We start from the raw sequence: 11,298 nt of genomic DNA on the forward strand, positions 1-11,298 counted from the left end.
GAATGGACACAATGAAGAAAAGGATTTCAGGTAATCTGTAATTACAGCAGTTCTATGAATATTAGCGAAGTAAATCTTCGTAGTTGCTTATTAATCCTCGAAAAAATAGGAAAAAGTAGGAAAAGGATGAACCTGAGATGAACTGTCAGCCAAAACCTGTTGACAGTGCAAATGATGTCGACGATAGAGACAGGCCAGTCACGAAACAAGGCATCGCCCTGGGCAGACTGGATGGGAGCAAGTCGTGGGAACTGCTCCCTGTGGAACCACTCAGGCTGGTACCAAGGGCTGGTGGCCATCCCCGCATGGAGCCCTGTCCCCAACACAAGGTGTGTGTTGTACTGACTGTTCAGCCTTTTCTCATCTTGGGGGGTTTCACCTCAACCAGGGTATCCGGCATCAACTGCGCAACGGCTGCGCTCACAGCACCACCACCCGCAGCGTTCAGCCGAGGTTCAGGCCTGGCTAGAGGGCAGATCCCTTTTGAGATATCTGAGACATGACAGATACAGAGCCCTCGTGCCGATTCTTCACACGGCGCAGGATTTCACCCGCACACCTCGCAGGTACCGTGAACGTCACTCCACCCAGCTGCGGCGATGGAAGCGTGGGGTGAGGCATCGGCAGGCGTAGTGCCCCAGGATTCCTCTAGAAAACGGCCATCTCCTGCCTTACTCAATGGGGGACACACCAGCTGCACTGAAATGTCAGGAGGGTTCGCACAGCTGACGGGTTGCTGAAAATGGAGCATGGCGGCATCGCCTTAAATTCTCTTTATCCAGCCAAGTGCTGCTTAATATAGACTTTGCTGCACGCTGTCTCCCTCACTGAGACCGAGAGCTGCCACAGCGCATGACCACAACATGAAGCTGTCGATTTAACCGAATGAGCTACTGCTAGTGAGGGGAAAAAAATTCCTTTAATATTTATCTTTCTCTTTAGGTTTAAAAAGTAATAGAGGAAGAAGAGAAGAACAAACATGTCTGAACTCAGCCAAAACTCTGATGAAGAAGTGTGCCCTGAGGACATCGATGACGATGAAATCCTGGCCAACCTGTCCCCCGAGGAGCTAAAGGAGCTGCAGTCTGAGATGGAAGTCATGGCCCCAGACCCCGAAGTCCCAATTGGGATGATACAGAGGGATCAGACAGAGAAAACCCCGACGGGGAGCTTCGACCACAGGTCCCTGGTTGACTACCTGTACTGGCAGAAGGCATCCAGACGCATGCTTGAGGATGAGAGAGTTCCCGTCACCCTCCTGCCCTCTGAGGTAACAAGCAAAAAATCACAGATATTTATTATCCATCTGCTGCGGGATCTGTTTTCTAGCTTTAATACCTTAACCTGCGCCTGCTTCTGTCCCTTACGTAAGGTACAGTACGAACAAATCTAAGTCCATCCGAAAAGGCTCAGCAATGCCAGGCTCCAGCCTGGACTGACAGCAGGGTTAGTAACTTTTTAATCGCTTTTCCTAAATATTTGCTTAAGATTTTTAAATTATAAAATCCCCATTCTGATTCTGTAAAGAAAATCGCTGAGAAACTGTCATAAAATCAGTTTGGAGGATGTAACTCAAATCTGTCTGACTTTGCATACGGAACAACACTGTATTGCTTTTCCATAGAACACTCCATTAATCATATGTGTTAAACTAAGTAATCGACAGAATTTAATGTCATGCTGGACAAAAACCCGAAACAACTGTGTTTTAACAGTGTGAAACAATCCCTACCAACCCTTTCCAACGCAGTACTTGCATTTATTCTACCACCTCTATGACTTTGACGTGAAGTTCAGGTCATACTTCGATATTTTTCAGCATGAGGGCCATGTTCAAAATAAGCTAATGGAATGGAAACTTGGCCGGATGAAACACGTCTGTACCTGACCCTCAGTGCATCTGAAGTACCTCATTTTTGTTTGGTTTTAAACACTAGTGGTTTTGCTAATGCACAACAGCACATCACGGGCTTCCCCGGGCAGGTTTCATGGGCTGCCTCTGGAGGGGGGGGTTGGAAATCGGTGGGATTTTCCCTCCTGCAACACTCTTACCCTCAGAGAAACATTTTTTTTAAAACACCGCTGAGGTTAAATCTGGAATTTGAGTGTAGAGCTGCCTGTGCATTCACTAACTGGTCAAGAGACTCCCGTACTAAACCTCCGCTACCACAGCGAAGAGGAACCACAGCCCTGAGGGCAGAAGTGACTTCCTGACCATTTCGTCTGACTTTTGGTGACACAAAAGCCATGACGCTGCCTTGCCTGTGCCAATCTTTTACAAAAATGTATTGATCTTTATTAGTGCTTTATGAGCATTTCTCAGAGATGGAAGATCCACTGCAAAAAGATGCTTGAAATAAACCCTCAGCTACGAGGGTCTGGAGATGGTGAAAGTTTGCAGCTAATTTTATTTCTGTGCTTGAAACCCCACTGCCTGGGTGCAGAGCCCAGTTTCCTATCTCTGGACTCAAACCCGAGCTAGTATTTTGCTTTATCCTCTGTGAGGTGCTTCCTTAGCTGTGATACTCTGGCAGGTACCAGAGCAGGTGACCTTGTTGTCTCGTGCTGGCCGTCTCTGCTGTTGTTACGACGTGCCCTTATTACTCTTGCTCAAGCCGAACAGTTAACACTGATTTCCTATGGCTTACGGAGCATGAAATAAACTTTCTCTCTTGTAAAGGAAATTATAAAAATCATAAATTTTTTTAAAATTACAATTATAAAAAATACCAAATTCTAAAATCCAGAAAGAGACTTTGGGTCAGAGACTCTTAACCCCCAGAAGGGTTCAAGGACCACCTTAATATAGCATTAAACACACACAGGATTTAATTGTCAGGATTAGTTTAATAGGCATCGATGAGAAACTGGTTTGCAGCCACTCCAACAGCAATCGTTCCTGTGTTCCCAAGCAAGCCAGCACAGCCCTGACCTACGGGTAGTGACACTTTTAAGGATTATTCTATAATGTATGGGCATAGATGTATCTAAATACAGCTTTATTTGAGCAGAAAGTTAACGTAACAAAGCTGCGTTCAATTATTTCAGCTGTGAGGTTTTGTCTTCCTCAGAGAAGTGCTGTGGAGGAGATGGAAGGAAAGGCCAGCGGCGAGGTGGCTGGCAGGAGGGTGCCAGGAGCAGAGGAAAAGGAGAGACATTACAAAAATGAGCACGTGTCCAACGCAAGAACACAATTTGGGGACACAAAGAAAGATGGGAGCGATAAGGAGAGCAGAGAGGAGGAAGATGAGAAAGAAGCAGCAGAGGAGGAAGATGCTGAAGACGAGGAGGAAGAGAAGGATGATGCCAAACTGGAAGCTAAGGAGACTTACACCAATGAGAACCATCAGAGTGATCAGATGAGTAAGAAGCCAGGTACAGAGTCAGGAGAAATCACAGAAAAGCCAAATGAAAAGAAAATATCAAAATTAAACATCCCCAAAAAATTAGCACTGGATACCAGCTTCATGAAGCTGAGTGCCAGACCTTCGGGAAATCAAACCAATTTAGAAGAGAGTTTGGAGAAAGTTCGAAAAAACAACCCAGACATGAAAGAGCTCAACCTGAACAACATAGAAAACATCCCCAAAGAAATGCTGATAGACTTTGTCAATGCCATGAAAAAGAATAAGAACATAAAAACATTCAGCTTGGCCAACGTGGGGGCTGATGACAATGTGGCATTTGCGCTGGCCAACATGCTGCGGGAAAACAGGAGCATCACCACGTTGAACATTGATTCCAATTTCATCTCTGGCAAAGGCGTCGTGGCTATCATGAGATGCCTGCAGTACAACGAGACGCTGACGGAGCTCCGCTTTCACAACCAGCGGAGCATGCTGGGCCACCAGGCAGAGATGGAGATCGCCAGGCTGCTCAAAGCCAATGCCACCCTCCTTAAAATGGGGTATCACTTCGAACTGCCAGGGCCGCGGATGGTGGTGACCAACCTGCTCAGCAGAAACCTGGACAAGCAGAGGCAAAAGAGGCAAGAGGAGCAAAGGCAGCAGCAAATGAAGGAGCAGAGAGAGTTGATAGCAATGCTGGAAAATGGACTTGGGTTGCCTCCTGGGATGTGGGCAATGCTGGGAGGACAGCTGCCCCAGCTGAGGATGCACGAACCCCCACAAGCCCCGAAACCTCCTGCCCCCACAACTGTATCTCTGAGCAAAAGGCAGGAGAGCATGAAGGAACCAGCCCTGGAGCAGCCGCGCAGTGAGAAGCCCAGCAGCTTCAGGGTGGTCAAGCTGAAGAAGATTCAGCGCAAACCCCCCGTGGAGAAGTATGTGGAACCCGCCGAGAAAACCAACCTCAAAGATGTCATCAGAACACTTAAACCAATTCCCAGGACAAGGCCACCTCCCCTCGTCGAAATAACCCCCAGAGATCAGCTACTAAATGACATTCGCCAGAGTAATGTCGCTTATCTTAAACCGGTAAGTGCTCAGCGACGGCGGGGTGCAGGTGGTTGTTTCCCTGGCAGTGCTAAGGTCAGTTTGCGAATCCTCATGCATCCCTGTCTGCATCGATGCAGGGAAAAGAAAGGAAATTCACTCAGGAGGTAAAAAAACCCACAGAAACTCAGGAATAACGTATTAGTTAGGACAGGACAATGCTACTATAAGGTGTTTGTTTCAGGAGAGCAACAGGTATCACCCTTCACTCAGCCCCCCCTAAACCCCATGTTTTCTTGTCAGTAGCTGCGTTTCTGTTCAGCTCTCACTTTACTCAAGAAAGCACCATCACTCGGCCCGTTTGACGAAGGGTCAGTGGAAACCCTGGCAGCAGAACAGCTCGCCCGAGGTTGCTTAAGGAACTGGGTTTCGCCCCCCGGGCTGGCCGGGGGGAGTAACCAAGCTCCTTCAGCGCCACCGCCGGGGCAAGGCTGTGGCAGCAACAAGGGCTGTGGTGCAGCCACAGCCGGGGCTGCCTTCGGCCAGACTGGTTTAAACAAAATCAAATCAAATTTAGTGTGGGAGGAAATCCTGAACTGTGATAACTGCCTCTTGGTGATGCTCTTGCTGGAGTACCAAATTCCTGGGCCATTTCGCAAAATGCTGCCACCAGAAACGTTGGATTTCTTTGCATTGTGCCGTTATTAAAGAAATACTAGAAGCTGACTAATCTATTTGGGGCTAGGGGTGATGTCTGCATGGCTAAGGCTAGAGGAAGAGGACAGAAAATCCTTTGCAATTAAAAACGGTCAAGTAGTATTTTGTCATTCAGATTTTGTTTAATATTGACATTTCTATATAGTGGGTTGTATTTTGCTTTCCTTTATACCTACACAGCAATAATTATTGCCTCAGAAAGAGTAGTTTGTCCTGAAACCTTGGCAGGGGCAGGTCCTGCAGTGACCTCTGACCCTGCTCCACATTTTATGTGACCGTTCTGCCCTTAAAGCAGGTTTTTGGGGCTGTGGGTTTCTGCTGGGCAGTCCCGCTTGGCTGCAGCCAGGGCCTCTTCACAGCATTTCTGGCCAGTCGAGGTTTTCTGGTTTGGTGCAACATCTAAGCTGACAAGACCTGCTCTCGCAGAGGTCACGGTTTCTCGGTACGCACCGAGATGGTGCTTGTGGCGGCAGGCTGGTTGGTCTCTGCTGCAGGAGCTGCTGTCTCCTCTCCTCTCAGGAAGATGGAGGAGGATGGTGCTGACGCTCTGCCAGGCACAGCCCTCGTTTTCCACAGCCAATGATCAATAAACCTGAGTGTTGGGGAGCCATAGCGAACCCCAGCCTTTCCCCTCAAAATCCTCGGGAGGTTTTTATAAATGAGGGCTGTGGGGTTTGGGGCAGAGGGGTCAATTCATGGCCCATCCTGAATGGGCCAGAAAACAACTGCTATCGCAGCCCGTGGAAAGGTGAAGCAATGGACACGTGTGGTGGGGGCTTGGGGGTGTGTTTTGTTTGGCGATTTTTTGGTCCACTGTCATTGGGCCACATGGCTTGGATTTGAGGTATTAAGGTTTTATTCTCCTCTGCCTGTGTGAGCTTGGTAACTCCTTATTTGCCTTGATACCCTCAGCTTCATCTCTCAAATCGGGTTTCGCAGCTTGAGCCAAGCTGGATGTTCTCTCTGTGGTGGGACTTACTGTTTGCAAACTGATTTCCTGGGCATTAAGCATTGCAACAAGCAAGTGGGGAACTACAAACACTTCTTAACCAGAGCTCCTTGGAGCTCCCAGATGTTATATTTCTGATCTTTTTACAGTTTCTGAAGGTTTGTATTAAATTAAACTGGCTTGGGAGATTTCCTTCTCCTAATACTTTCCTGTCCTTATCCAGGTGCCATTGCCAAAGCAGCTGGAGTGAGAGACCAGACTGACCCGAAGAAAACAACTTGGAATAAAAACTATTCAAATTTTGCTTACAAGTGTTTCAGCAGATGTTTTCTGCAGAACCCAGGTGGTATATACGACTCTTTGGGAACAAAGCTTGCAGTACACACGGTTCACACACGTGGTGAAGACGGCTGGCATGGGAAAAGTCAGTGCTAAGCATTTCCATCAGGTATCAAACAATCCGGATGCCATCTGCCTGCCAAGTGGCTCCGAGGCTCCAGTTTGTTGTGGGAGTATTTTCTCAGAGGCATCAATAACCTTGTGTTTCTAGTTTGTCAGCAAACTATTTTGCTTCCACGTTTTCATGCTGCTGCCAGATTCTGCAGGAACATGCTGTGCTTTCTCTTATCTTTCTTTTCAGACACATGCTCCTTTATTATTCTCCTGTCCATGAGAAATGTATTTGGTTTCCATGTACACAGCTTCATTTTTTAGACTAAGGAAACAGAAATGAAATAAAGCTCTGTCCGTAAGACGTGTGCAGCACTTCCATGGCTAATGAGACACTCACAGAGCAGACCAACTGCTCTGGGACAGCTCAAACGTCTCAGTTTGATGGTGTCAAGCTACCCCTCTTTCAGAACATAGTCCAGCTGGTATTGTACCTATCACCATGTGAAAGATGACGCCATGCTCCGCTTTGAGAGCTGCAGTCTTTGCTCCCCACGACTCACCTCTGTCCGTGACGTTTTCCTTAATTACAGCCACCTCGGAGCACACTGAAGTGCCGTTTCAGGTCTCTCTCCATACCACTCTTAGGTTGCAAGAGGACGAGTCTTAGCCCCCTCTTTTCCTCCTAGTGTGGGGTGTGAACAGCATAGCTCACTCCTAGCAGGGCTGGGTATGGTGGGGTTAAACCTCCATACACACAACTTAGTGTTTCCTTAACGCTTTTGTGAATTTTTTCCTCCTCCCCTTTTTAAATCACATTAGCTTTTCTGCTGCCAGCCTCTGTTGTAAAGCAGCTACAGGCAGGTCACACTCTTGTGGAGCACAGCCACAAAAGACCGGTTGGTTCTGTTTGTTTTTAAAGCTGTAAAGCATGGGGAAAGAACAAAGCCTTTCCCTTTGCTTACATGCAGCCCCCCTGCTTTCCTGTGGCTGATACACTTGCTCTAAAGGCCCAGCTTTGCAGCTCCTGGCAGGATTTCCTTCAGGTAAGTTTCTCCTTGCTTGTGCCTGTAACTCTTTGCAGCCTTCCCCTGGCAGCTAAATTGCCATCCCACCCTGCTCCCCCTTCCCATATTTATTATAATGTTCCTGCGGTATCAGCAATATCCAAGACCTATTGTAATCTATGCTGTAATTAATTCAAATTTTCATTCATCCCTGTCCTTTCCATATCTATCACCTCATCTCTTTCAAATCTCCATCTTCTGAACTTATAAAGCTCCTTCTCAGCTCTTCCTCTGTCTGCAACTGTAATGCCGCAGACCTGGGAAACCTGGGTCATGTATTGCCGGAGTCATAGCAAGTAGGTTTTAAGTATGACATAAAGAGGGGGGGAGGGGAAGAGCCATTTCTGCAGGGCCCAGACAGAGAAAAGGAAGTAACATTTTCATTGCACCTATTTCATTCAGCCTGCTCTTCTTGTAAAGGAGATAAGTTGGAAAGGGAAGGAGCTTGGTATTTTTAACCAAGCCCTCACATGGAGACAGCAGCAAGTGACAAGTGCAAGAAGCAACTCCCCAAGAAAGATCTCAGAGCACACTGCTCCCTGCAGCCGAGACTGGAGCAGTTAGGACAGGGAGTTACAGAGGAAAAGAAAATACAGTGTTTTACAACCTACAAATCAAGCTGCCAGGTGCAAATTCCTGCTACACCCAGAAGCAGCTGACACTTATTACCAAGGAATGTACAGCAGGACCTGTGAAGCCCTGCGCTGATCCATACGCTCCCACTGAGCAGCCCTCGAGTGATCACAGGAGGGAGACAGCCAGATGCAGAGATCACACTGTTAGTTTGACCACAGCAATGCTGATTTCCTCGTACTGCTCAAGGCACAGCTCCCAATGACCCTTGAACCAGAAATCCCTCTCAGGTAATTAAAAGAAATGTACAACCCCAGTTAAGTGAAGTGGGGTTATATAAGAGACTAAACCAGTGTGAACAAATGCGTTAAGTGCTCCATATCTCCAGCAAAGCCTTCAAAGGATGCAAGAGCAAGGCTGTAACATTCCTGCAGCTCAGCCACCAGTACAGCCACAGGGCATTCAAAGCCAGCAGCACTATCACAAGCACAGGCTTGCAGCACGAGCTGCAGGCTGGCAGCAGCTCCGCCACCACCACTTCAGGGAGTTCCACCAACCCTGGAAGCAAGCTCCAGTTCCCAACCTGAAATAAGTAAGTGCACTCAGTCATCACCATTAGAATTTATTTTTTTTCATAAGTGTGCAGTTCTTGAAATTCTACAGTAATGATGAAGTCAGAGGCTACTATGTTCTTTAAATGTGGAAAGTTTTCAGAAAACAAAGACCATGCGCTACAAGTGAGGAACAGGCTATTGACTCTTCAGCTGGAAGATACGGACATGTTCAATAAATACTGATCACTTTAACACTTAAATGGAATGACATGTTCAGATTTCTACACAGTTCACTCTGAAAACAGCATGGCAAGTTACATAAAAGCTTCAACTTCAAGGATCCTTGATTTTCTGTTAAATTTAATTACTTTGTTAGAAAAGAGAAATGTGAGAATATTTGAAGTGTCACCTGAACAACTTTTTTCACCCCTACATTGGGAAGCTCCTGTTATCAAGACTCATCAGAGCTGGCAGTTCAGTTAAAATATATACATAAAAAGAATCCCCCACTTTCAGGAGTTATTACAGGCAAATATCTTCATGATTTTGGAATGGGTTTTCAAAAACTGTATCTTGACATTTATTGCTTTTACTTGTAAACCTGAAATTCAGTTTATTCCTGTGAAGTGTCAGAAGTAGAGTCAGTGAGATGCATGTTTTACTTGTATCTTTGCATTGTGGTTAAGAAGAAAGAAAAAGATGACCCACGCTCGAGAACACACATACACCTCCACCCACAAAACAGCCTACACAGGCTAAAGCAGAACAAGGTAAGTCCTACAGCAGCAGTATTTAATAACACCAGTAGGGTAAAACCTACCTCATCCACTGTACCCAAACCGTTTTTTCCCTGCCATGCTTGGCCATAGTTTAGCTAAGTTTGGTTTTCCTGCAGAGGAGCAGGTTCTATCGATTGAGATCTAGGAGGGACCAGAGGTGTGTTGTACTGGAACTGACAGAGGCGCAGTGCCACACGTGTTCTTCCCGCTTAGGTCTCTCTAGACTGTTTCCCAGCTGCTAAAGGAGGATTGTGAGAACAGGAACCCTTGTTCGTTACAATCATTGCACAGTCTTACCACTTGCCACCTAGGCTAGCAAGGTGGTCTCAATACAGACCACTCAAGTGAGGGATTGGGAGGGTGCAAGAGACACCTACTTATGATACAGTCCAGCTCATCTTGAACATTGCCAGCCTGAAGGTGCCACCCAGCATCAACTGAGTAAACTGCCGTCTTGCAGAACTGAGGTGAAGGGGGTGTTACTGTTAACAGACAAGTTTGCTACACAACAGTTTGAGAATGCATTCCATAGGTTTCCATCTCTTCCTCCTCTACCCACAAGAGGACAGACAAGCAAACACATTTAAAGTTAGTATGTATTTGTGTAAACACCAGAACATTTTGTTATACAACAGAAAAAAAGTTGCTGCTCTTATGTTCTTAGAGGAGCCCTGAAGACCCTGGAATACCTGTATCCTGCAACTATCAATCTGTACCACGTGCATTCCCTGTTTTGTACACAAACTGAAAGCAAGCTTGAACAATAGTAAATAGCAACTACACTCTTGCAACAGGTAAAAATGCCACGCTGCAGCTGCTTACTCCTTCACTTTAGATATGTAGTCAGCCAGTTTGTTGATACTATCCTCTTGCTGTTCTAGAGCATCCAGTACGATGCCCATCGGGGTCTTCTTCAAGCCTATTCCTTCCATCTTGTTCTCCAGCTTGTTCTTTATGTTCCGGAGCCTCAGAGAAGCATGGACAAACATCACTGCATGACAGAAACACACTCATTAATCGTTAAGGCCCAAGGAGTGTTTAGTTCTTGCAGCATTCATCTCAAGACACACTCCAACACCATGACATCACTGAAGAAGATGAAGTCTCAGTGGCTGCTTAAATAACCACAGGTACCCATTTAATAGTAACATTAAAGAGAGCTTGTGCTGCTTTGTTTTCCTTCCCCCACACCTTTGTTTTGGGATAATTTAAATAGAGATAGCAAAGGCAACACAGCCAACTTAGACCTATTTGAGAAAGCTCAAGTCACACAGCCCTAACCCTGAGAGAAGAGGAAAAATACTTACAGAGGAGAGGAAGCGTGATCCCAAACATGAACACCATGACATCTCCCAGATAGGAGATCAGGAAGTAGCTAGACAGCATGATGACCACTATAAATGTGGTTGGGTACTGCTTCTTCATCCTACGGAGAATATCCTTGTTGTGCGATACCCACACAAAGCCCATGAACACCAGCACCACCACAGCTCCACCAATCAGCATATTCAGGGGACTCAGAAATCTGGAGAGAAGAGGGGGAAAAAAAGTGATCTGTTTCAGAGCCCTCATGACTTGTGTCCAGACAGCAACCATCAAGCTCACTGGGGACGTGCTTTTAGGGAGGTGACACATTATAATTCAGTTGTTGCTGTCAACACCTTTATCAACCTCTGGTTTTTAGGCAGAAGCTAAATAAAGTGACAAGCACAACTGAACAAACAACTTAGGAGTGAATTTTGTTAATCTTTATGTTCTCTTCCTGAGATAGCTCAGAATAATGAGCTTCTGCAGCACCTCAGAAGCTCTTACCACCAGGACCCCTCCTGCCTGTGCAGTCACATACGTCTGCTATCAGACCCAGCGTTAGCGAAT

At 46.4% G+C, this 11,298-nt stretch overlaps 2 protein-coding genes across 2 annotated transcripts; one reads left to right on the plus strand and one right to left on the minus strand.

Moving 5' to 3' along the window:
- The first annotated feature begins 979 nt into the window (after positions 1-979).
- Positions 980-6,310, plus strand: LMOD3 (leiomodin 3 (fetal)). The gene is made up of 3 exons (XM_010141595.1): positions 980-1,270; positions 3,087-4,436; positions 6,284-6,310. Exons 1-3 carry the CDS (start codon positions 980-982, stop codon positions 6,308-6,310), a joined length of 1,668 nt encoding a protein of 555 aa, XP_010139897.1.
- A 3,441-nt stretch (positions 6,311-9,751) lies between these two features.
- Positions 9,752-10,958, minus strand: ARL6IP5 (ADP-ribosylation factor-like 6 interacting protein 5). The gene is made up of 2 exons (XM_010141596.1): positions 10,731-10,958; positions 9,752-10,414 (listed from the first exon to the last, which is right to left on the minus strand). The coding sequence occupies exons 1-2, from the start codon at positions 10,927-10,929 to the stop codon at positions 10,242-10,244; spliced, it is 372 nt and encodes a 123-aa protein (XP_010139898.1). The 5' UTR covers positions 10,930-10,958; the 3' UTR covers positions 9,752-10,241.
- Between the last annotated feature and the right edge of the window lie 340 nt (positions 10,959-11,298).

The sequence above is a fragment of the Buceros rhinoceros genome, unplaced genomic scaffold (genome assembly GCF_000710305.1).
Source record: "Buceros rhinoceros silvestris isolate BGI_N320 unplaced genomic scaffold, ASM71030v1 scaffold22258, whole genome shotgun sequence".
In the NCBI taxonomy this organism is placed as follows: domain Eukaryota; kingdom Metazoa; phylum Chordata; class Aves; order Bucerotiformes; family Bucerotidae; genus Buceros; species Buceros rhinoceros.